Source organism: Rattus norvegicus, chromosome 18, assembly GCF_021556685.1.
Source record: "Rattus norvegicus strain SHRSP/BbbUtx chromosome 18, alternate assembly SHRSP_T2T, whole genome shotgun sequence".
NCBI lineage: Eukaryota > Metazoa > Chordata > Mammalia > Rodentia > Muridae > Rattus > Rattus norvegicus.
Window position 1 is genome coordinate 62678990 of NC_141551.1, and position 21611 is coordinate 62700600.

At 45.8% G+C, this 21611-nt stretch overlaps 1 protein-coding gene and 1 long non-coding RNA gene across 6 annotated transcripts in view; one reads left to right on the top strand and one right to left on the bottom strand.

Annotated features, from left to right (window-relative positions):
• The window catches only part of Gnal (G protein subunit alpha L), a 138506-nt gene that overhangs the window by 32717 nt on the left and 84178 nt on the right, over positions 1-21611 (top strand). Inside the window, exons 1-5 of one of the 4 annotated variants that reach the window (XM_087592133.1) lie at positions 9165-9353; positions 9885-10130; positions 10354-10426; positions 11448-11502; positions 11698-11817. In XM_087592133.1, the coding sequence (XP_087448259.1) occupies positions 9986-10130; positions 10354-10426; positions 11448-11502; positions 11698-11817 (393 nt within the window). In that variant the 5' untranslated portion in view covers positions 9165-9353; positions 9885-9985. 4 annotated transcript variants of the gene reach the window in all.
• The window catches only part of LOC120098241 (uncharacterized), a 36351-nt gene that overhangs the window by 1090 nt on the left and 13650 nt on the right, over positions 1-21611 (bottom strand). The window contains exon 3 of one of the 2 annotated variants that reach the window (XR_015643056.1): positions 3404-3735. This is a non-coding gene — a long non-coding RNA (uncharacterized LOC120098241). Of the gene's footprint in view, positions 1-3403; positions 3736-19029; positions 19629-21611 lie in introns of those variants that run through there. The other variant, XR_015643055.1, reaches the window with a different exon arrangement.

A 21611-nucleotide genomic window follows, 5' to 3' on the forward strand; every position in this document is an offset into this window, starting at 1 on the left:
CCTTCTAGATTTGGAAGGTTTTAGATTTTGGAATATGTATGTACTATTCTGGCTTCCTTTCTGTTGCCCTGATAAAAACACTCTGACCAAAAGCAGCTTGGGAACAAAGGGATTTATATGACTTACACTTCCAGGTCACAATCCATCAGTGAGGGAAGTCAGGGCAGGAATTCAAGCAAGAACTTGGAGCAATATCTAAAGAGGAACATGGCTTGCTGACTCACTCACAGACCCATGACTGGCTAGCTTTCTTTTACAGCCTAAGACTACCTGCCCAGAGAATGGTGCCGCCCACAGTGGGCTGGGCCCTCCTACATTAGGTAAGGCAGTCCAAACAACCCTTCACAGACCAGCCTAATAAAGACAATTACTCAGCTGAGACTTTTCTCACATGATATGGACTGCGTCAGGTTAACAACTAAGGCAGACTAGGACACACACATGCACGTCATGAGATACCTTTCAGGTAAGACTCCAGTCTTAATACTAAGTTAACCTGTTACATGCACACCTTACATACACAGCCTGAAGGTAACTTTGTGCTGTATTTTTAGTGCACCTGTGCTTCAAGTTCAACCTGTCACTTGAGGTCAGGTCGGGGAATTTTCCACTGGGTGATCACATCAGCCTCCGGGAAACCTTAAGATTTCATACGATGTTAGGTTTAGCTTTGCAAGTTAGAAGTACTTCACCTATAGCTCATCTTACTTATAACTTACCATAGTACTTCCTTATAGCTTAGCTGTTCATGAGTATAAAATCTGCTCTTCTAGTTTTGTAGCTTGTAGTCTTTACTGCCCCACTTTATGCTCTGGGTAGACTGTGCTAAACACACACACACACAAACACACCACACAGACACACACACACACCACACACACTCACACCACACACACTCACCACCACACTCACCACACACACACACACCACACACCCCACACACACACACCACACACACACACATACACACACACAAACACACACCACACACACTACACACACACCACACACACACCACACACACATACCCACACACACACACCACACAGACACCCACACACACCACACAGACACACACACACCACACACACACCACACACACACCACACACACACCACACACACACCACACACACACCACACACACACCACACACACACCACACACACCACACACACACACACATACACACACACACCACACAGACACACACACACCACACAGACACACACACCACACACCACACACACACACACCACACACACACACCACACACAGACACACACACACCACACAGACACACACACCACACACCACACACACACACACCACACACAGACACACACCACACACACAACACACACACACACAACACACACAACACACACACATACACATACACAGACACACACATACACCACACACACTCATATTAGCTTATTTTTCAACCTACCTTATTGGTTCAATTGCTGGGCTCTTCTAAACCTCCCTTGGCTATCTCACCTATCTCACCCCTTTCTTTTCACTCCCAGATCTGCACCCTAAATCTGCCCTCAACTTTAGTGGCTCAGTCACCTTCTCCTTGTTCAGCAACCCAAAACTGCCCTCCATTTAATTTCATTTCTAATCTCCCACCTGGGGGAGCAAGAAGCCTATGGCCACTCTGCCTGAGATCTTACATGGGTCACCATCATTTCTCCTTCAGAAGCATGGCAGAATCTCCCTTTCCCTTCCTGTTTCCCTCAGCCTGCCTGCAGGGACCCAGAAGTCCCCCCTCTTTCCTTCCATCCAGTAGTCAGTCCTTGGCATCTTTGTTTATAGATCAAGAACCAATTGGGGAACAGGACCTTAGCATAAGAACCACCCCCTACATTCTTTATTCATTCATTCGTTCATTCATTTATTCATTCATTCGTTCATTCAAGTTTTTGAGACAAAAGAAAATCTCACTCTGAAGCTCAGGCTCGCCTAGGAATTGTGTTGTCCAGCCCACACTAACCTGAAATCCATGTCATCCTCCTGCCTCAGCCTCCTAAGTGCTGAGACTTGCAGACATGAGTCACCATGCCTGGCTTGTCCTGATACATGACACATGGGAAAAAGACACAAGTTCCATCATATGAGCTCTATTGTGCTCGTATGAATGGGGATGCTGTTAGCCAGCTTTCCTCGCCGTCTACTGTCATGTGATTCGCTAACAGACAAGAACAGATGTGTGCAGGTAAACAGCCCTGAAGTCCAGAACAGAGTCAGTACGTTACTGCTGGGATCTGTGCTGTGACATCTCTCACAGTTCTGAGACTCATACGAGCTGTCACCAACACAAGACACAAAAACAGCATCCAGCATTTAAAATGCAAGATACACCCTCCTCTTCCATTCAATGAAGGGACTTTGTAGAATTGGATTCACTTTACAAGAAAATAGTTTTGGAAATAGAAATACTCAAACTAGAACCATCTCTAAATAACGAAGCAATTTTTTTTTGTAACCATAAGATAATCCTTAAAATATAGTCTTTGTTGATGTAGCTTATATTGGTTTACAATTTTTTTTTAATTTTACTTCATTTGACCATTGTTAATCAGTGAAGAAAGATTACCTTTCAATCTTGGAAGACTGCTTTTTTTTTTTAAACTTCACATTAGTGTTTCAATATTTTTATTAAACAACTCGTATTGGACATCTGCTGGAGCCCGAAAGTTCGCTTGACTCCTTAAGGTTAAAGAGCAGAATGAAACCGCCAGAGTGCTGGTTGACATCGTTCTGATGCGGCCTTCTGCTCCGTCGCCGAGCCCTTTTGTTTTATGTGTGGCTTGTAAAATGTGTTTCAAATGTCACCGCGATACATGCAGCTTTTCTTAAAATACTCTAGTCCCTAGATGTGCCTCTGCCAACCGCCTCTGCCTCAGAGTTGGTGTTTGTCAGAATCGGTTACAGAAACAGACTGTGCGGGTCTCAGCTTTACTTTTCTTACAGCTGTGAGTGTTTTAGGCCATCGGTGTCTCCTTCCACTCGGCACCACTCGGCAGACTGCCGCCCCCTCAGAGAAAGAGAGAAGGGGACAGACAGACAGACAGACAGACAGACAGATGTGTACACACACACACACACACACACACACACTCATAGTCAAGGGAAGATAGAAGGCCTGAGCCATCACACACACGCACACACACACACACACACACACACACACACATGCATGCACGCCCGCACGCCCGCCCGCACGCACACATCTTGGCTAGAGTGTCAATGTCCCTTTGGGAGCATACCTTCAATGACCAGAAGACAAACTCCCTCCCCCACTAGTCTCCACTTCTTGAAAGTTCTGCCACTTGGCACTAGTCCTCCGGCCTGGAAACCAAGGTCTTACTAACACAGAGACTTTAGAATACACTCACTCAAACATGACAGGGCCAGGTCCAGTTTGATGGCTTTCCCGGGACTTCTGGACTGGGAACATTGACGGCTCCATTCTGCTTCCCTTCGACAGCATGCAGGATATTGGTATTGTTTTGGGTTTGTTTTTTCTGATGTCTTCGGTGTCTCCTACCCCATGTCACGCACAGTTGATAGAATCTGTCTGTGCCTCGGGGACACCGCAATCCTGGGCTTAGGACACAAAGAGAAGTCAGTGACATTTAGCATCCTTCCCCTACTGATGTGATGCTATTTTGGGGTTTAAAGCTGTCAGTTCCTGATCCTTTGTGGATGGCGCCTTTCACAGCTACTTCTGTTGTAGGAGTAAGAAAAAAAAAAGGAGACACATCATTTCAATAAGTTTTAAAATATTTGATCTCAGAGTATGTACAGAAAAGGAAACGTGAAGCTATTTCTCTGCTTTTCTGTTTTAAAAAAAAGTTTAAATGTACCATAATACTTGCTATGTGTATTATAATTAGGTCATACAGTGATATTGGCTGCTGAAAGTGAATGACAGCCTATTTTCATGTTTCCACCAAGACTCCAAGTGGCCGGCAGAGAGCCCTGCATGGGACAGCCTATGCTGGCCACATGGCCGAGTTTGTGGGCTGCCAGCTGCCTGCAGCTTCTCAACCACTGTTCTCGCTCTGAAATTAGCGAGTCCTCAGCTTCCACAGTTGTCCTGTTCCTAGGACATTTGATGAGCCCACACCAAAGGCCTTACTGCAGCTTTAGTCTTTAATATCATCAAAAGCACCAACACAGCAGAAGAACAAGCCGATTTTCTTTTTCATTCAAATTTAGCGCCTAATATCGGCTGGCTCGTTTTTTTCAGATTTGACCTCATTTCCTGAATCTGGGACCGTCTCTAATTGAAACAGCCATCCTGGATGTCATCTACTTGCTAATTAATTTTTTTCCAGGGAACTGCCTGAAAAGAAGGTGCAAAACTTTCTTCCTTTCCTGGACTTGGTTCCCAGTTCACCAGAGAGAAGCTGTGACTCTCTTCAGGGTTCCCGATCTTCAGTCAGAGGGGCTAAAGCAAACAGAAACTTTTAAGTCTTTATTTTAAATTTGTAAAACAAAAAATGCAAGAGACTGACATCAGACTTTTGAAACACTCCACCTGTCTTTATCCTGGGGAACCCCAGTTGGTTACCTTCGTCTTTGGACCTTGTCTTAATTAGGATTTTATTGCTGTGAAGCAATAAACACCTAACACATAACCAAGGCAACTCTTATAATGGAAACATGGCAGCACACAGGCAGTCATGGTGCTGGAGAAGGAGCCGAAAGTTCTACACCTGAATGTGGGCAGGTAGCAGGAAGAGAGAGACACTAGGTTTGGCTTTAAATTCTGAAATCTCGAACTCACCCCCAGTGACACACCTCCAACAAGGCCACATTTCCTAAGAGTGCCACTGGCTATGGGCCTGTGGTGGCCATTTCCATTCAAACCCCACTTTTTTTTTTCTTTTTTCTATTTTTTAGAGCTGGGGACCGAACCCAGGGCCTTGTGCTTGCTAGGCAAGCGCTCTACAACTGAGCTAAATCCACAACCCCAGGCCTTTTCTTTCACATCCCAGAGCCTTCCCCTTTTCTCTTTTCCCTGACCGCGTATGCTGGCGCCCTCTGCTGGTAAGGCTCATAGAGCTGCCCATAGACCCTGCAGGTACTAAGTGCCTTGCCTGTGGAGCCCCTTGGTGCTGCCTTGTTCAGGTTGCCTAGCAACAGATGCTTTCGTTGTTCTAGCCACAAATTGGTTTTCTGGGTAACCCTACAGCTCTGTTCCCTGGCTTCAGATGAGCCAGTGAATAGTTTGGACTGGTTCAAATTTTGGAAACATGGATGTGGGTATAAGAGGCAAAAGGCAGATTATTGGGCTTAAAACTTTTGAAGTTTGGGGACCAAGGGTGTAACTCAATGGAAAGGCACTTGTGAGCACAAGTCTCTGGGCTTGGTTCCAAAGACAAGGAGGAGGAGGAAGAGGAAGTGGGAAGGGTAGAAGAGAGAGGGAGGGAGAGAGGGAGAGAGGGAGGGAGGAGAAGGGAAGCCTTGAACCTAATAACAGGCTGAGATGGCTTTACATTTTTCACTGAAATCACTTAACAAAGCAGGCGCCATCACGATTTAGACTATGGGATGTACACGTTAGCACAGTGTCCTGGTGCATTGGGCAGATTTTGAGCCAGACAGTCCCCCTTCTAAGTCACCACTCTGAGCTCTTAAAATGACGGTGTCAATAATTCCTATGTTGTGTACTAAAAACTTTTTCCTAGAGACAGGACTTAGGCCAGTACCAGCCATCCCTCAACAGTCAGAAGCCGCTTTTCCGATGTGTGTGTTATCATAATATTGATGTCTACTAACTTTCTGGGTGCAGTGTGGTCTGTTTTTCACTGCACCAGTGTATTTAATCCTTAAATTTTATAACCCTAATTTATTTCTGTCTCACAGTTTATTTTGCAATAGGTAATGTGGAATCAAATTTAACAGTCTGTACAGTGATCCAAAGTTCATATTTATAAGAAATCAACCTTAATTGCATGATTTACAGCAGTGGTGGGTTTTTGCTTCCTATTTTCAAGTTTTACCGAAGGGGGTGTGGGGGTGCAGAGAGTAAGGAAGAGAGCAAGCCAAAAACCACAGACATTTGCATGTTAAAAGCACCCCACCGGAGTCATGCCTTGAGTTCTCTTTAAATGTTTCTCCTTTGTTACTTGTAAAAATAGCAACTCAAGACACTCTCAAAAACAGAAACCACAATGTTACAATACACTGTGAGTAGTTTAGATTCTGGTTCAAATTTTGGAAACATGGATGTGGGTATAAGAGCAAAAGGCAGATTATCGGGTTTAAAACTTTTGAAGTTTGGGGGCCAAGGGTGGAACTCAATGGAAGGGCACTTGTGTGACAGTTTGACTAGAACCCTGATTTATATATCTGATCAAAGTACAACCTTTTGCTATACTTTTTAGAGTCTCCGAGTATCATACTACCTTAAATATGTGTTTGGGATTTTCTAATCTAAACCCTCTTTATAACTTTTTTGTGGCATCTGTTTTGTTTCCACTTCTTTTTAACAATATAGATGTCTTGGCATTTAAAGACGGCAAACCCTTACAAAGCTACCCACACAAGGCTTTGCTGCTATAGTTCATCCTGACTTCCTTCCTGTCCTAATAGCTATGGTGTCTTCTGGGTTAGAACACTCAACAAATGTCACGGCTGTGCTAAAGTTTTCTATAAAACCAGTGCTCTGAACGTAGCTCAAAATGGAATGTGGCTGTGTGTGTTTATATCTACCTATGTCAAGAAGCTGTTGCTTCTGGTTTTAGGGGGAAAGTGTTTTTATTTTCATTATAATGCTACACTGGAGAAATACTTTATAAGTCTAGAATGTGGTTATGAAATTCCTACCACAACAGCCCATGCCTCAGCCAAGATTGTCTCTGGCATTTGTGAATTCTTCCTGCATTCCATAAAGAATCCACAGTGAATCTCTGGCTCAGACGCTGCTGTGGGGACAGGTGCAGGAGGTGCCCAGCCTGGCCCTCAAGGCACCCACGGTCTAATGAAGTTGTGATGCCTCAGATGTGATAGAGGAGAGGAAGATCTCAGACTCTGCGAGATACAAAGAGGAGATTCTAGGGATGTGTAATGGCTAATTCTGGTCATCGACTTGACTGAATCTGGAATCTACTAAATGGCAAGCCACTGGGCACTCCTGCGAGGGGCTTTCTTAATCAGATTACTTGAAGCAGGAAGTCCCACCCTAAATGTGGGCAGTACCTTCAGGTGGCACCTCGGATAAAAGAACAGGTAAGAAAGAAGCTTTTCTCTCTGCCTGCTTGCCTTCGCTCTCACTGACAACTTCATTTATCCTATTCTTGAAGCTTTCCTTTGCTGATATTAGAACACATGTTTTCTAAAGTAAACTGAAACCCAGCAGCTCTCCAAGAGTTCTTCAGATTGCCAGCACGTGACTAGTACTGATGAAATAGCCAGTCTCATGGACTGAGCAACTAACAGATTCTCAACCTCTTAGGGTCAGACTGCCATTGCCAAACTACCCAAACCAGGTCACAAAAGACAACCTAATAAAACCCTGTTAGTCTATAATCATGTGTCCATTACAAGCTGTCCAAACCAGGTCATGAAAGCCAATCTAATAAAGCCCTGTTAGTATCTAGTCATGTGTCTATTCTGTTCCTGGAGAACCCTTACTCCTACAATGTGGCTACAAGGGAGACATTGAGGCCAAAGAAAATAACTAGGAGTTGGCCCAGAGAAGGAGCCATAAGATACTCCCGGAGGGGGTTGGGGATTTAGCTCAGCGGTAGAGCGCTTGCCTAGCAAGTGCAAGGCCCTGGGTTCGGTCCCCAGCTCCAAAAAAAAAGAAAGAAAGAAAAAAAAAAGATACTCCCGGAGAAGAACAACTGTGCACCTGAACCTACCTTGTTAGGAAGGAGGGAGAGGGAGGGGGAGAAGTGGTGATGAAAGTAGAGGCCTAGAAGAACCAGGGAAGGAGTTTGCAGTGGTCTAGTCAGACGAGCAATTCGAGGGCAACACCACTCAGGCTGGGGACAATGGAAACGGGCCTCTACTGCTGAAATTGTGCTTAGAATTAGTGATCAAAGATGATGTGGCGGTAGAGGACAGGGGGCATATTTAGGAAACACCCAACAGGACACATGAACTTTTTGTGTTTACAAGGAAGAACAAAACAGGATCACTCCCATTCCGCATGGTTTAGAAAATCCAGAGAAAGGAGGGAGAAGGAACAGTGGGAGGTGTGGATAGTCACGGTGGCCAATCTTTATGTCTGGGGAGAAAGGACGAGCTGAGATCCACTAGGCAGAGACAAGCAAAACTCAGGTGGTGGTGTGTAGCAATTAAAGGCCAAGATTCAAGGAGAGGATCTGACTGGACTGACTTTCCTGAGAGGACAGAGACCAGACATCCCCAAATCTACTGGTAAGTCTGGTATTCTCTGTTCGGGACATGTCAGGCTACTAGGGCTGAAGTTTCAGGAGGCAGGAGAGGTAAGCAGGATTGGAGCCCTGGAAGGACTTCTCCATTGGTGGAACCCATGAGAGGGGAGACTGAAGGGCTCCCACGGCAGTGTGGGAGTGTGTTTGCATGCTTTAGGAAAATAGGCCCCATCAGGAGAAGGGGGGGGTGGGTGGGAGACTGGAGCAAGTGGAGAAAGCTAGAGGCAGGCAGAAGAGATGGGACAAAGAGAGGGGTCAAGAGGGCACAGTCTGACTACAGGATAAAGAAACTCAGTATCTGCTCTTTGGGACACAGGCCAGGTCATGCTGATTGCAAGGGAGAGTGTGGGTCCTGGAAAAGGCTGAACAAAGGCTTGTACGACTTGGTGCTCAGTACACAAATGTCGCCACACTGAAAACCATCGATTTCTTGTGATCTCTAGGACTTCAGATCTCAGTGCTGGAGTTAAATACCTGGCCCGGTCACCTCTTTTGTCCTGCTGATCCCCTGCACTTGCACTGTGAACACAAAACTCAGAGCTCAGCAAAACTAAGGACTCTAATTCTCTGGCACAATAAGGGCCCAGGAGGTTCCAGTCTCCTGTTCATTCCCCATTCCTCAGCTCTAAGGTCATGTTCAAAACCAGAGTGTGTTCTAGAAAAGCAGTGTTCGACAGAATTGCAAAGAAAAACGGGGGCTGGAGGTAAAGATGGGCTGGAAAGGTGGTGGCGGGGGCGAGCTGGAATAGTCTAGAAGCTGAAGAGAGCAAACGCGATGTGACTGGTGAGCCTCCTAGAGATCCTCCTCCCTGATAGAACATGCGTGATCCGAGTCCTCACTCGCCTGGGAGCCTGGAGGCGTCGGAGCTGTGCGAGGCGCGCGTACCCATACGCACTGGGGCGCGGGGTGCAAGAAAGCCACGCGGGTCAGCGTGTAAGCAAGCGCCCCTTGTCCCTCCTCTGACTCATCAGGTTAGGGAAACGCTCCTCTGAGCCCCCAAGCCAACCCCTACCCCAGTTCCCATCTCCTTCCAGGAGAGCGGGACCCGCAAGGGGCGCGCACATCAGACAGCAAAGCAACGAGTCGGCCCACAGTCGCCTTGTTGGGACTCTTTGGTACGAACTCTGGCCCTTGGTGCTGTGCTTAGCCACTACGAGGGGCAGGACCCTGCTTTTGGTTGCGCACCAACTCCCCCTCAGCATCTCCGTGGGGCGGTGCTGAGCCAGGAGCTGGCTGAGCCCGGGCACAGCGCCACCCCGCTGTCTCCAGCAGAACCCGGCGCCAGGGGGGTTCCGTGCGCTGTGCGCTGTTTCCCCAGCAGGTTCCTAAGACGACCTGCCTTTAAGGAGCGTTTCCCTGGGCGCGCCTGCCTCCCGGCGCCGTTAGCCGGGAGCGTGCGGTGGGCAAGGGAGGGAGAAGCCGGTGCGATCGTAGATCCCCGGGAGACCTGGCCGTCTCTTTCAGTATCAGACAGCGGAGAAGCCGTCGCGGGAGCGCACTTATCGGGGTCTCGCTGGCTCTGGTGCGCCTTCCTACTTGCCTGATCGGAGTGCGAGCCAGCAGGCATGGGGTGTTTGGGCAACAGCAGCAAGACCGCGGAAGATCAGGGCGTGGATGAAAAGGAACGCCGGGAGGCCAACAAAAAGATCGAGAAGCAGTTGCAGAAAGAGCGCCTGGCTTACAAAGCGACCCACCGCCTGCTGCTTCTGGGTAAGGCCGGGGTGCGTGGTAGCTCCGATCCCAGCGGCTCTCGGTGTCCCAGAGTGCACAGTCCTGGCCTCACGGGCACCGGCACACTGAGCAACGCTGGGCGCCGGAGCCTGGCCAGGGCGAACGAACTACTGCGAGAGCCCCTACGTAAGAGACGTTGGATAGCGACAGGATGGCCCGTTAGGAGGACATGGATGACCACCTTCTTTCTGTTTGTTCACAGGGGCTGGTGAGTCCGGGAAAAGCACTATAGTCAAACAGATGAGGATCCTACACGTCAATGGCTTCAACCCCGAGTAAGGATACCCAAATTCTCTGTCAACTGTGTCACTTCACAGAAGTACTTTCTCCGCGGTTCTGTTCATAATGTAATAGATCTAGGTGGTGGAGAGGTACAAATCTAGCATTGGATTTGCTCCATTTAGGCAAAACCCTTCTTTGGCAATGTCTAGCTTAAAAAGTAAAGTGCTTGCCAAAGTACTATTTGTTAGGAATTCTTGGGGGAATTGGTCTTTAATATTGGTGTGGCGCTGACCCCTCAGCCAATACATTGATCCTTGATCCCTTAGTATCTGAAGAGGAGAGCCCTTGAAATCCAAGAATATTGGAATCTGTTGCTTAAAGTGGCGTTTTAGTTGGGAAACCTCTAGGAGCATTCTTCAGTTCACTCCGAATGGCCTCCCCATGATTCACAGTACCTACTGTGATGTGTTAAGAAAAGCTGCCACTGTCGCGTTGGATCGTTTAGGGAACAGTTACAAGGAAAACTATCCACACATATGCAGTGCAGATACGGGTTTCTTGTTTAGTTGGTTTTGTGCCAAACGTTTTTTTGAACTAGTTGAATCCACCAGTGTAGACCTGCCTATAGTAAACTAACTATACTATATGGCAATACACCCTTTCTCTGTAGTACACCAACTTACATCTACTTCATTTTCTCTCAATATAAGGGATAGACTGGAATATAACTGTAGAGTCATATTCGTATGCACCATCCGTAGTAATTATTGAGATTCTGTGACCCTGACGTTTGTTCGAACTGTAGTTGTTTTTGCTTTTTGGGGTTTTTTGTTTTTGTTTTGTTTTGTTTTTAAGAGGAAACATTCAATTTGTTTAGGGCACAAATTGGAGAGGGGGTGCAGTTTTTATTTCTGGGGTTAAAAACTTGGCAGATGCCTTGGGGGTTGGTGCTGACCTCTGGTGACCCCAGATCTACCTGATGCTGCCCTCACTGGAAATTTAAAATCTTAATTGGCTTCTATCAATGAGGGGGGGGGGTGAATGAAATTAGTAACGACTTCTCTTTCAACGCAGGGAAAAGAAGCAGAAAATTCTGGACATCAGGAAAAATGTCAAAGATGCTATTGTGGTAAGGACTTCCCTTAATGTCTGATCACCTAACGTGTTGTAAGTTTTGCTAGACTCAGACTGGGTGAACAGGAAGAATGTATCTCTGATTACCATTCCTGGGATCCTTACCTGTTCTCTCTCTCTCTCTCTCTCTCTCTCTCTCTCTCTCTCTCTCTCTCTCTCTGCTTTGTTCTCCTCCTTCCTCCTACTTTAGACAATCGTTTCAGCAATGAGTACCATAATACCTCCAGTTCCACTGGCCAACCCTGAGAACCAGTTTCGGTCAGATTACATCAAGAGCATAGCCCCTATCACTGACTTTGAATATTCCCAGGTAAGAAAACCTTTCCTGAAATATTAAAAGGTGGATCCACTTCTAGTGAGGTTGCCTACTGAGGAGCAGCATGAATTCTCTAACCCTTGTGCTTGTTAAAAATAGTAAAATAATAATTATCATTATTAACAACAACAACAACAATAGTAATAGTCTTGTAAGAAATGCTCTTATGGACATCTAGATGGCTGATCATCAGGGAGGCAGCTTGTTTTTCACACATGCTGGTGGTGCTTTTCCTCGTATGTTTTTAAAGCACTGTCACACACAACAGAAACATAAATTACACGAGCAGAGAGAAAAGCTTATGGTGCATAACTGCCTCTGTGGAAATGTTTTTAAAAACAGTTTTTCTGGTTACAAGATGAGAGCTTTCGTGATGTAAGTAACACAAACCAGCATTCTGTGTGTTATATCAAGCAAGCTACAGTGAGGTTCACATCTGCCGCACTGACAGCTGCTACCCGTCATCCTTGTGCCAGCATTGCTTGTGCCAGAGGGAGACCAGCCAGTAGGAGTTGTTCCTTGTTTGATTTGCATGTCTTTAAAATATCGTTTACTACTGCAATGTAACAGATTTGAATCAAACTGTATACTAAGTTTCTGAGAAAGACATTTTTGCCGCTGCTGGGCCCCCCACCCCCAACCCCTCCACACACACACACACACACACACACACACCCAGGCTACTCCCTCCCATCCCCCACCCCTTCCCTTCCCATAAAGTGCCATTCTGTAGGCTCTGTATCAGTTAACAGATAACTTGTTGCTTTTTGTTTTTGTTTGTTTTTGAGACAGGGTTTTTGTTTTGTTTTGTTGTGTTTTTTGTATAGCCCTGACTGTCCTGGAACTTATTATATAGACCAGGCTGGCCTTGAACTCATAGAGATCTGCCCGCCTCTGCCTCTCTAGGGCTGGAATTAAAAGTAAACACCACTACATCTGGCTAACAATGTCCTTTTAAAATTATTTTCATCCTTTAGTATGGATTACTTTTTTTTCTTTTTCTGTATCCATAAATAACCATTATATTTTCATCCTTTAGTATATGTTTGCTTCTGATAAGCATCATAATATAGCCAGAACTAGCTATACAATCTCTGAAAAGCCGGTGCAAGTGACTCCATGAGTAAAAGAAGTTTGGCGTCTGGCACAAGACACATTGGCTCTGAACTGTGTCTTTACTTATGGATAACTGGGAGCAGAATAAGGAGATGGGAAGGTGGATGAAAGGTAGCAGGTGCTTCTGTCACATCCAGAAGCCTTCCTACATCCAGCTGGAGCTGTGGGACTTCTACTCTGTTCTCTGTGGCATTTTGTACATTGAGGAAGTCGTCCAATCTGAAATCGAGCGTGGCATTCTCATTCTGCCCCAGGTGTGGGCCGTCCTGTCAGGGTTTCCCAGAGTCATTATAAAAGATCTCTTATATCCCCAGAACATTTGCCTTTAGAATGTCACTCTCAGCATATGAGACGTTAAGACCGATTGCTCCATTCTGCTGTTTTCTCCCTGCTTATCAACACCCATAGCTAATTTCTTTCTTTCTAAAATCCTCCTGTGCTGTCTCAGGCATCCTCGTGAACTGTGAATGTGCCTTTTGGGTTAAGTCTTACATATTTTAATCAAAACATAAAACTTGAGGAACCATTTTCTACATACATATAAGCTTTCATAAAGTTATCATAAGCCATATTTAATTATCCATTAAGTAAAAAAGGGTTTGATATCAACTCATACCAATGTAATTAAAATACAGTGTGGAGGAAAACTCTTGTAGGGGCTGTCCTGTTGGGTTTTCAAATTTTCCTGTCCTAGCATTCTGTGTTTTTGCATATCTGTGCTCACATAATAGGGGAGTGTTTTGTTTATTTAAAAAAATCTAGACTTATAAAAATAAGAACTTAATAGTAATAGAAAACATTCTGATAATGCTATCTCTTGTTTGATATACATTCATTCTTCTGAGATGGCATTTTATAGAATTTGGAGGATGCTGAGTGGAATTCAGGATGCAGGCTAGATGTGAAGAATGGCTAGTAGAAGGCAAGTGTAGATTTGGAGCTGACTGAAATTATACCGACATGAGATGGTGTGGTGACGTGGTGTTGTGGTATGGGGTGCCTTTCATTGGAGACAAATGGAAAGTTCCTGGGTTTTGTTACATTTTTGGGGATGGAGCCATTGATTGAACTATTCTTTGTATGTGGGTTCTGAGCCTAGATTTCTGCACAGAAAATAGAAACAGGTTGGGAAAGGAGTGGGGGAAGATGAGAAGTGTTATTTTCCTGAGAAACTGGAGACCACCATTAAGACATCCAGGTGTGGGCACGAAGAGCCTGATGTGAGGGTTTGGAGTGCAGAGGGTGAAAGCTGGGGGTCCTCTGCACAGAGATTGTGAGGCAGGGTAGGCCGATTGGGAAGACTCTGGAGAAACCCTGAGGAGATGGCTGGGTTGCAAGTAGCTGTCTAGGATACCATGGCAGGACACTATGAACCAGAGCAATCAGAGCTGGGGTGAGGGGCACTAAGATGAGCCATTCAAAATTGAAAGAGACCTCCACCACAGGAAGTGTGGGGAAAGTAGATCTAAATAGGCATTCAGGGGGCGTGGCTTTTGTAGCCTGAAAGTCAGGAGTGACCTGACAAAGATCAGCTGGTTTGCTGAGAAGAGGATGCTGACTGGAAGCAGCAAGAGTATCCTGGGCTTTCCACAGGCTCTGCTGTGAAGAAAAGCCAAGAAGCAGAGACGAGGAAGGATATGAAAGGCACAAAAAGATCCGGGTTTGCCATGCACTCGGTCTCTAAGAAAATTCAGGAAGCACGGACCCAAGGGACAGAAAAGGCTTAGAGGGGTTACAGACAAAGGAAAAGGAAAAGCTTTGTTTCATTTACATGTGGATGAGAAAGAGAGAATAGGAGACAGAGAGAGATGTGGGAGCATGCGCGTATCGTGGTGCACAGGAAAAGGTCCAGCTGTGCAGAGTCGGTTTCCAGAGTGACATGTGTTCTTTAGCAAAGAGAGGGGAAAAAAATGGCAGTGCAAAGGAAAGGAGCTATTGACAGAAAGAGGCTATTGGCAAAGCCTGGACAGAGAGAGAGAGAGAGAGAGAGAGAGAGAGAGAGAGAGAGAGAGAGAGAGAGAGAGAGAGAGAGAGATTGAGATTGAGATTAAGGGCCAAGCCTGGAATCTCACAGAGTAAGAAGATGAGAGGCCAGACTTCTGAGAGACTGCTCTTGAGTACGAGGGAGGGCAAGGACAGGCAGAGACCTAGGTAAGACGGTAGGTATGGGACAGGAAAGGGAAGGAAGGCTAGCTTGCAAAATCCTCTTAAAACAACTGTTAAAGGAAATTGGCAAATGTCCTTAAAAATGATTATCTGGTTTGGGAATATTAGTGGTATTATTCATGGTTATGATGAGCAATGCATACGAGGGGATAAAGTTTATGCCCTTGAGCCCAAGTGATACCATGATTCCTTTCACAAACCAGAAAGCGCAAAAGGAGATTTCATACCAGACGTCAGAAGCAAAAACTCCAATTGTCCTTCTAGCTACCTAACAAGCTATCTGCTGTCAAAAACATGAAATTTGGGGAGACAGGCAAGCACAGTATGCTAAATTTTAACATCAACTAAACAAATGCAAATATCCTCTGAAAAATATAAATTATATTGGACAGGAAAGGTGTGTCCTTTAAGCACAAATAATTAATAAACAGTTGCATAGTTAAAGGTTTTTGTTTTTCATGGATATATCTAGACCTTATGTCATCTTGGTTTGAGAATCGGTCTACACAAGAATCATTTCATTAGTGGGTACCATGTACCTGCAATCAGATTTTGTATAGCAACCTGCACATCTGCAAAGAAAGAGATGGGAAACAGACTGGACAAAGAAGTTAAGCAAGACAATGTGAACAGATTGGTTGATCACTAACTAGGAGAATGTTGTGGTTGCCTCTTGCCCCCCCAAACCTAGCACCAGACAAAGCCAAGGGTGAGGTGACTTCTCCACTTGAGTCATTTTCTCAAACATGTGTGGCATATTAGCTCTTTCTAAAATGTGCTTTGTTAAGACACTTTCAAGACAAAGAAGGTCTTATGGAGAATGCAAAAGCAGAGCTGGTGTGGGGTTGGTAGCTGGTATAGCTGTCATCCTGCCATTCAGGAGGCCGAGGCAGGAAGATCGCAAGCCCAAGGGCAGCCTGGCCTGCATAGCAAGTTCCAGAGTGGTCAAGATTCTGGCTCAAAACAGGAAAAGGGAATAAAAGGAACAGAGAAGGAAGGCAGTCTGTCAACCCTTTGTCATAGTCACCACCTGACCACCCTAAGATGTCAAGTCCATCACAAGTCCATTACCAACATAAATCCAGGGAGCAGGCGTTTCGGTTTCCCCTCCCTCCATGAGGGTGAGTCAGTGAGGCCTCCACAGCTATCGTGAACTTAGTCAGCATCTAGACTTTGCACGCTGTTTAAACGTTGCCTTCACCAAGTGTCTTTGACTAGTGCAGTCTCCACACTGGGGCCTCCACAACTGCCTGAGTGCGTCCAGATCAAAGCTGGAGCAGATCTGAGGTCCCAAACAACATCTTGAGTCTTAGCTACCTGTGTAATTTCTCTTCTGCTTTTGCGATAGCAAGTCTGTGTAGTTCCGGCTAGCCTCAAATCTATGTAGTCCCGGCTAGCCTCGAACACAGGATCCTTCTTCTTTCTCCTCCCCTGTACAGAGATTTCAGGCCTGGGCATTACGTCAGGCGTAAGCTATACTTTTTGAAAAAGAGGTACTAGGGACCCAACCCAGGACCTCACAAATGCTAGCTTGACACTTAAGCACTGCACCACTGTAATTTGTGTGTGTGGTGGGGGAAGGGAGCGTCAGGGGGTAGTGAGTTTGTGATTAATTAGTCTGAAGCCTGCTGTGTAAGCCAGGGGCAGTGAGCTGTTCCACCAAGCCCGAGCTATGGTTATACTAGGATTCTCCAGCCTCAGTATCACAGCCTCAGGTCTCCCAACCTCCATCACCATGGCTGCTGGTGCTCCTTGAAACACAGCTGAGGAGGTAGCCAATCTCCTGCTGTGCTCCTCCCCACAGCTCACAGCAGAATTCACACAGAAAACCTGTTAATCCACGGTGTGACAGATCATTTTGTATCAGGGTCATCCAGGACAGTGAGCGTGAGATGCCGGCAGACGGGTTGATGAGATATCGGGCTATTAAGGAAACATTCTAGTGCGTACAGCTAAATGCTAGCCACCCTTTAATTCAAAGCACTGGGAATCATTTTCCCAAGCAGCTATCCCATCCTCTTTGAATTGATGAAGCCATGCGCCTGTTTTAAAAGAAACCGAAGAGAGGCTGGAGGCAAAGCACTTGCCTAGCATGTGCAAGGACTGCATGTCAAAACCTCAGGACTGGTGCAGTAGAAGGTGAAAACTATCACTTCCCTTAGGGAACTGAGATGCTCTTGTCTCAGCTATGGCCAGGGTTGAGGGATAAACAGAAAACACTCTATGGGGTACTCTTAGGGACTGGCTGTTCCCGTGCTGGGTGGGAGAGAATGGCTGCCTTGCAGGACCCACAACAATGAAGGACTATGGGCCTGGGCTGCTTCAGCGCTATCAAGGAGATTGAAGCTCGGTCACATCCCAGCATTCTCACCGAGGAAGGAAGGAGGAGAGGGAGCCATCTGTCTAAGGGGCATCACACAGGACCACTGTGCTCATACCCCAGGCAGACCAAGTGCTTGCCCTGTGACTCCAAGACCATTCTTCTCCTATAATTTCTCAACAGTGCAGCAGAGGGGATTGTGCTACTTCATGTGGCTGTGACAGGGTTAAATATAGTGACACCCAGGAGGCAGCCAGCTCGGGAGAGGTACACCTTTACTGTGAGCGTTCTTGCTCTGTGTGAGAGAGATCAGGGAGAGTCCGGTATATGGTGTCTTCTGACTCCACCTCAGGCTACGGCCCTCATCCTCTCCCCATGCCAGCCATCCCAGAGGTCCCGGTGGTCTAAGGAGATACCAATTCACAGCCAGCTCTTCCTTCAATCCGTAGGGAGCTAACAGACCCCAGAGCTGTCCCACCCTGCCATGGGCATCATTCACAAGCAGTCTCTTTTGTCCCAAGCCAAGAGCCAGTGTCCCCTAAACCTCATAACATTCCTAAGGAACCTCACTCCTAAGTATCACAATGGAGACAAGCAAAAGAACTCTGACCTCTGACCTCTAACCTCTGGTCATCTCAGAAGACAGATTTCATGAGTGTTCCAAGTACCATGGCTGATTGACTCCATCTCTGTCTCTGTCGCCAGCTACCTCGTGTCCCACCCTGTACAGTATTTTAACGTTTTTAATTTTCCTTTTTCTTAATTTCCATGTTTGGGGGAAATGATTTGTTTTGTTTTGTTTTGCTTTGCCGGTTTTTTGTTTGAGATACGGTCTCATGTAGCCCAGGCTGGCCTCAAATTCAGTATGTGGCAAAAGATGACCTTGATCTTCTGATTTCCAACCTCCACCTTCCAAGTGTGGCGATTAAGGGTGGTGCTGTTATGCTGTTCATGGGATGCTAGGGTTTGTGCCCAGAACCCTCATGAACGCTAAACAAGCACGCTACCAACTGAGCTCTGAAAAAGACCCTTCACTTGGGTTCTCACAAACCACCGCAGTCAGTCCCTCTTACTGATTTCCGCCCACCTCCATCCTGCTGTCTGACCCTGTGGTTTCCGAAGCTGCCTGGAACTAACCAGGCCTTGCTGGGTTGGGATGGGGGTTGTTATTTAATCTTATTAAATATTCTAATTAAAATGATGTTCCGTCAGGTAAAAATGTCTATCCATGTTTTTACCCAAAATTGCAATAGTCCTGACTGACCCTAGTAGTCCTCCTGTATCCAGTGAAAGGCGGGGGCTCTCCTGAACCTCGGCCTGAGGCAGGGAGATAACCCCGAGTGCTTCACATTCTGAGTGACAGGATCTTTGTTAGTCAAGGTGTCAGCATTCAAAATTTTTGTAATAAGATATTTTTAGTGTCCCGGGGTGTACACTCTGGTCTTTTAAAAAGTTCTAGAAAACGTTCCTTCTGAAATGGAGCAAGACTTTGGGGGCTGAGGCAAAGGGCTCTTGAGTTTGAGGCCAATCTAGACACTACCTCAACAAAACAATAATAATAAAATAATAAATGAAAGAGCTTCCTCTAAATTTGCACCTCTGGGTTGTTGGTTTGGTTTGGTTTGGTTTTTTTATTTAATTTATTTCTAGTGTTTGATGGCAGTGGCAAAGATTCTTAGAGCCAGGACAGCCATATTGGTTCCACAGAGCATAACAGAAATCATACTTGGAATGAAAACACTGGTGCGTGCTGAGAGCTGGAAACATTTGACAGCTCCAACTGAAGAAGCGAAGTCCCTGGCATGTGAGTTTAGTGTTTCTAGCCATCCGGGGAGCATGTGGCCCTTGGCCAACATGGAAGAAGTCTGTTTGGCCAGCAAGTGAAGATAGCATTAGTCCAATGGCTCTACCCTAGACAGTGGGTAGCAAGACAGAAGAAAGGTCATATGAGCTGAGCTTGCTTCTTCGCTGGCTTTTCAGTAGAGACAGGAAGTGTCTGGAGGTGCAGAGGTGAACAGGGGCCGCACTTTGCTCAGTCTCACATGTTGGCATTTGAGGTTCACAGGTATTAGGAGTACGTGAAGGATGCCTTCCTTCCTGAGGTGAAGAGAAATCCCTCCCAGCTGGAATCTCTGCATCGATGTGGACAGAGCAGAGGCAGAGAGTGGCTCCTTGTGACAGAGGCTGAGGGCATTAACCACACCTGGGAAGAGGGCAAGGACAGGTCATTTGTGCCAACTACAGGAATGTCACTGCTCAGGCTTCACAGTGGTTCTCACCAGAAGGGAAGTGTAGGTTCCTTTTGGAAAAATAACTCTGGAATTCAACTCTTAGGTCTTCGGTGGAATGATGTTCTGAGGGGTTGGCATGGGGAAAATGGTATTTCTTCTACCAGAAAATTTCACCTGGGCCTCACAGGACTTATGTCGAATCCTAAGGAAGGATGAACCATCCCTTGGTAATTCATAAGTAAGGTTTAGAGATGTCTCCTAAGACTGGTGTGTGTGTGTGTGTGTGTGTGTGTGTGTGTGTGTGTGTGTGTGTGTGTGTGTGTGTGTGTGTTCTTAGCAAAATGTTCACTGGCTAGTTTTATTTAGCACATGTTTGAACCACAGTAAGTAAGAGGAAAATTGTTGCTAGAATCTTCAGACTTATAAACCCTACAATGAGCTGGGAACATAGAGCCCAGCTGTAAAACCTTTGTTGAGCATGAGTAAGGCCTTGGGTTTGACCCCAACACTGTAGATAAAGTACTCTAGAGGAAACAGGGCAGAACGGAGACCACTGTGCTTTACACATGACAAGGCATGTTGTTGTATGTGCCTCCCAGTAAAAACTACTGTGACTTAGATGGACCTGTGTCCTGAAACTATCATGGAAATATTTGTGTAAGAACAAGGTAGCTGGGTGTGGTGGTGCCCAACTCTAATCCCAGCACTCAGAAAGCAGAGCCAAGCATACCTCTGTGAGTTGGCGGCTAGCCTGATCTACATAGAAGTCTACATTTTCAGACCAGCCAATGCTATATGGTAAGACCTTGTCTCAAAATTGGGAATGAGGAGGGAGATTTATCCAGTAGCATCCAAGACTTAACTTACCCATTACTAAAGGAATGAAGAACGTTTTTGACAGCAGACTCCTGTCTACCTTTCCTACATAACATGTACCAAAAACACTAGGAGTTTGAGCCACGTGACTCTTATGTAAAGAGTTTGTTCTTAGGGAAAATAAATAAAGCAAGGCAACTTTTAAAAAATTCCTTGGATAGGAAGGATGTCATTGAAATCTCAAGTTCTATGCAAAGACTTGAACAAAAAAAGACTTCTGACATGAAGTTCGCCTCTGGTTACTTTTTCCTCGAAGCTAGCTTCTCGGCTTATCAGAAAGAAACAAAGCCCAGGGAGGGAGCGCCTTGGCACCCTTCTTAGTCCTTGTCATCGCTAGCTTTATGTAACTGAGAGGAAATATTTTGAACTTTTCAGCCATCTCTTTGGGGAATGGCAGAAGGAACAGTAAGTAGGCTATTCTTATGGCAAATTAAGCCTTAAGTGAGTCAACACTTGTGGCTTCTGAGAAACGCACACCAAGATTTGATGAGGCAGGAGAGTGGGGGTGTTCCTAAAAGGATTCTTCAAGCATTTGTGACTTTTTAAATTGTTTTTTTTTTTTTTTGGTTTTGCATGGTGTCCTGGTCCTAGTCCACTTCTCTTTAACAGTGACCAAAAGCAACTTGGGGATGAAGCGGTTTAATTGACTTACAGGTTACAGTTCACCATCCAGTGAGGTCAAGGCAAGCGCCTGGAGACAAAACCCATGGAAGAATGTTGCTTACTATCTTGTCCCCATGGTTTGCTCACCCTGTGCTCTTGTAGAACCCAAGACTGCCTTCGTAGGGGTAGCACCACCCACAGTGGGCTCAGTCCTCTCTCATCATTATTAGCCAATAGAATGTCTGACAGATCAGTGTGATTGGGGCAATTCCTCAATTGGAGTTTCCTTTTCCCAAATGACTATTTAACCAGCACACTCAGGGATATCATCCATGAAGGTGCGGGGATTATTCCTTTACCTCTTAAAATAATTGTGTACTTTTATTATGTATGCCATGGCCTTCGGATTGAACTAACACAGCTCTCTGTGTGATAGTCTCTCTACACAAAGCAGTTTCATTGTTTTTTTAATTTTT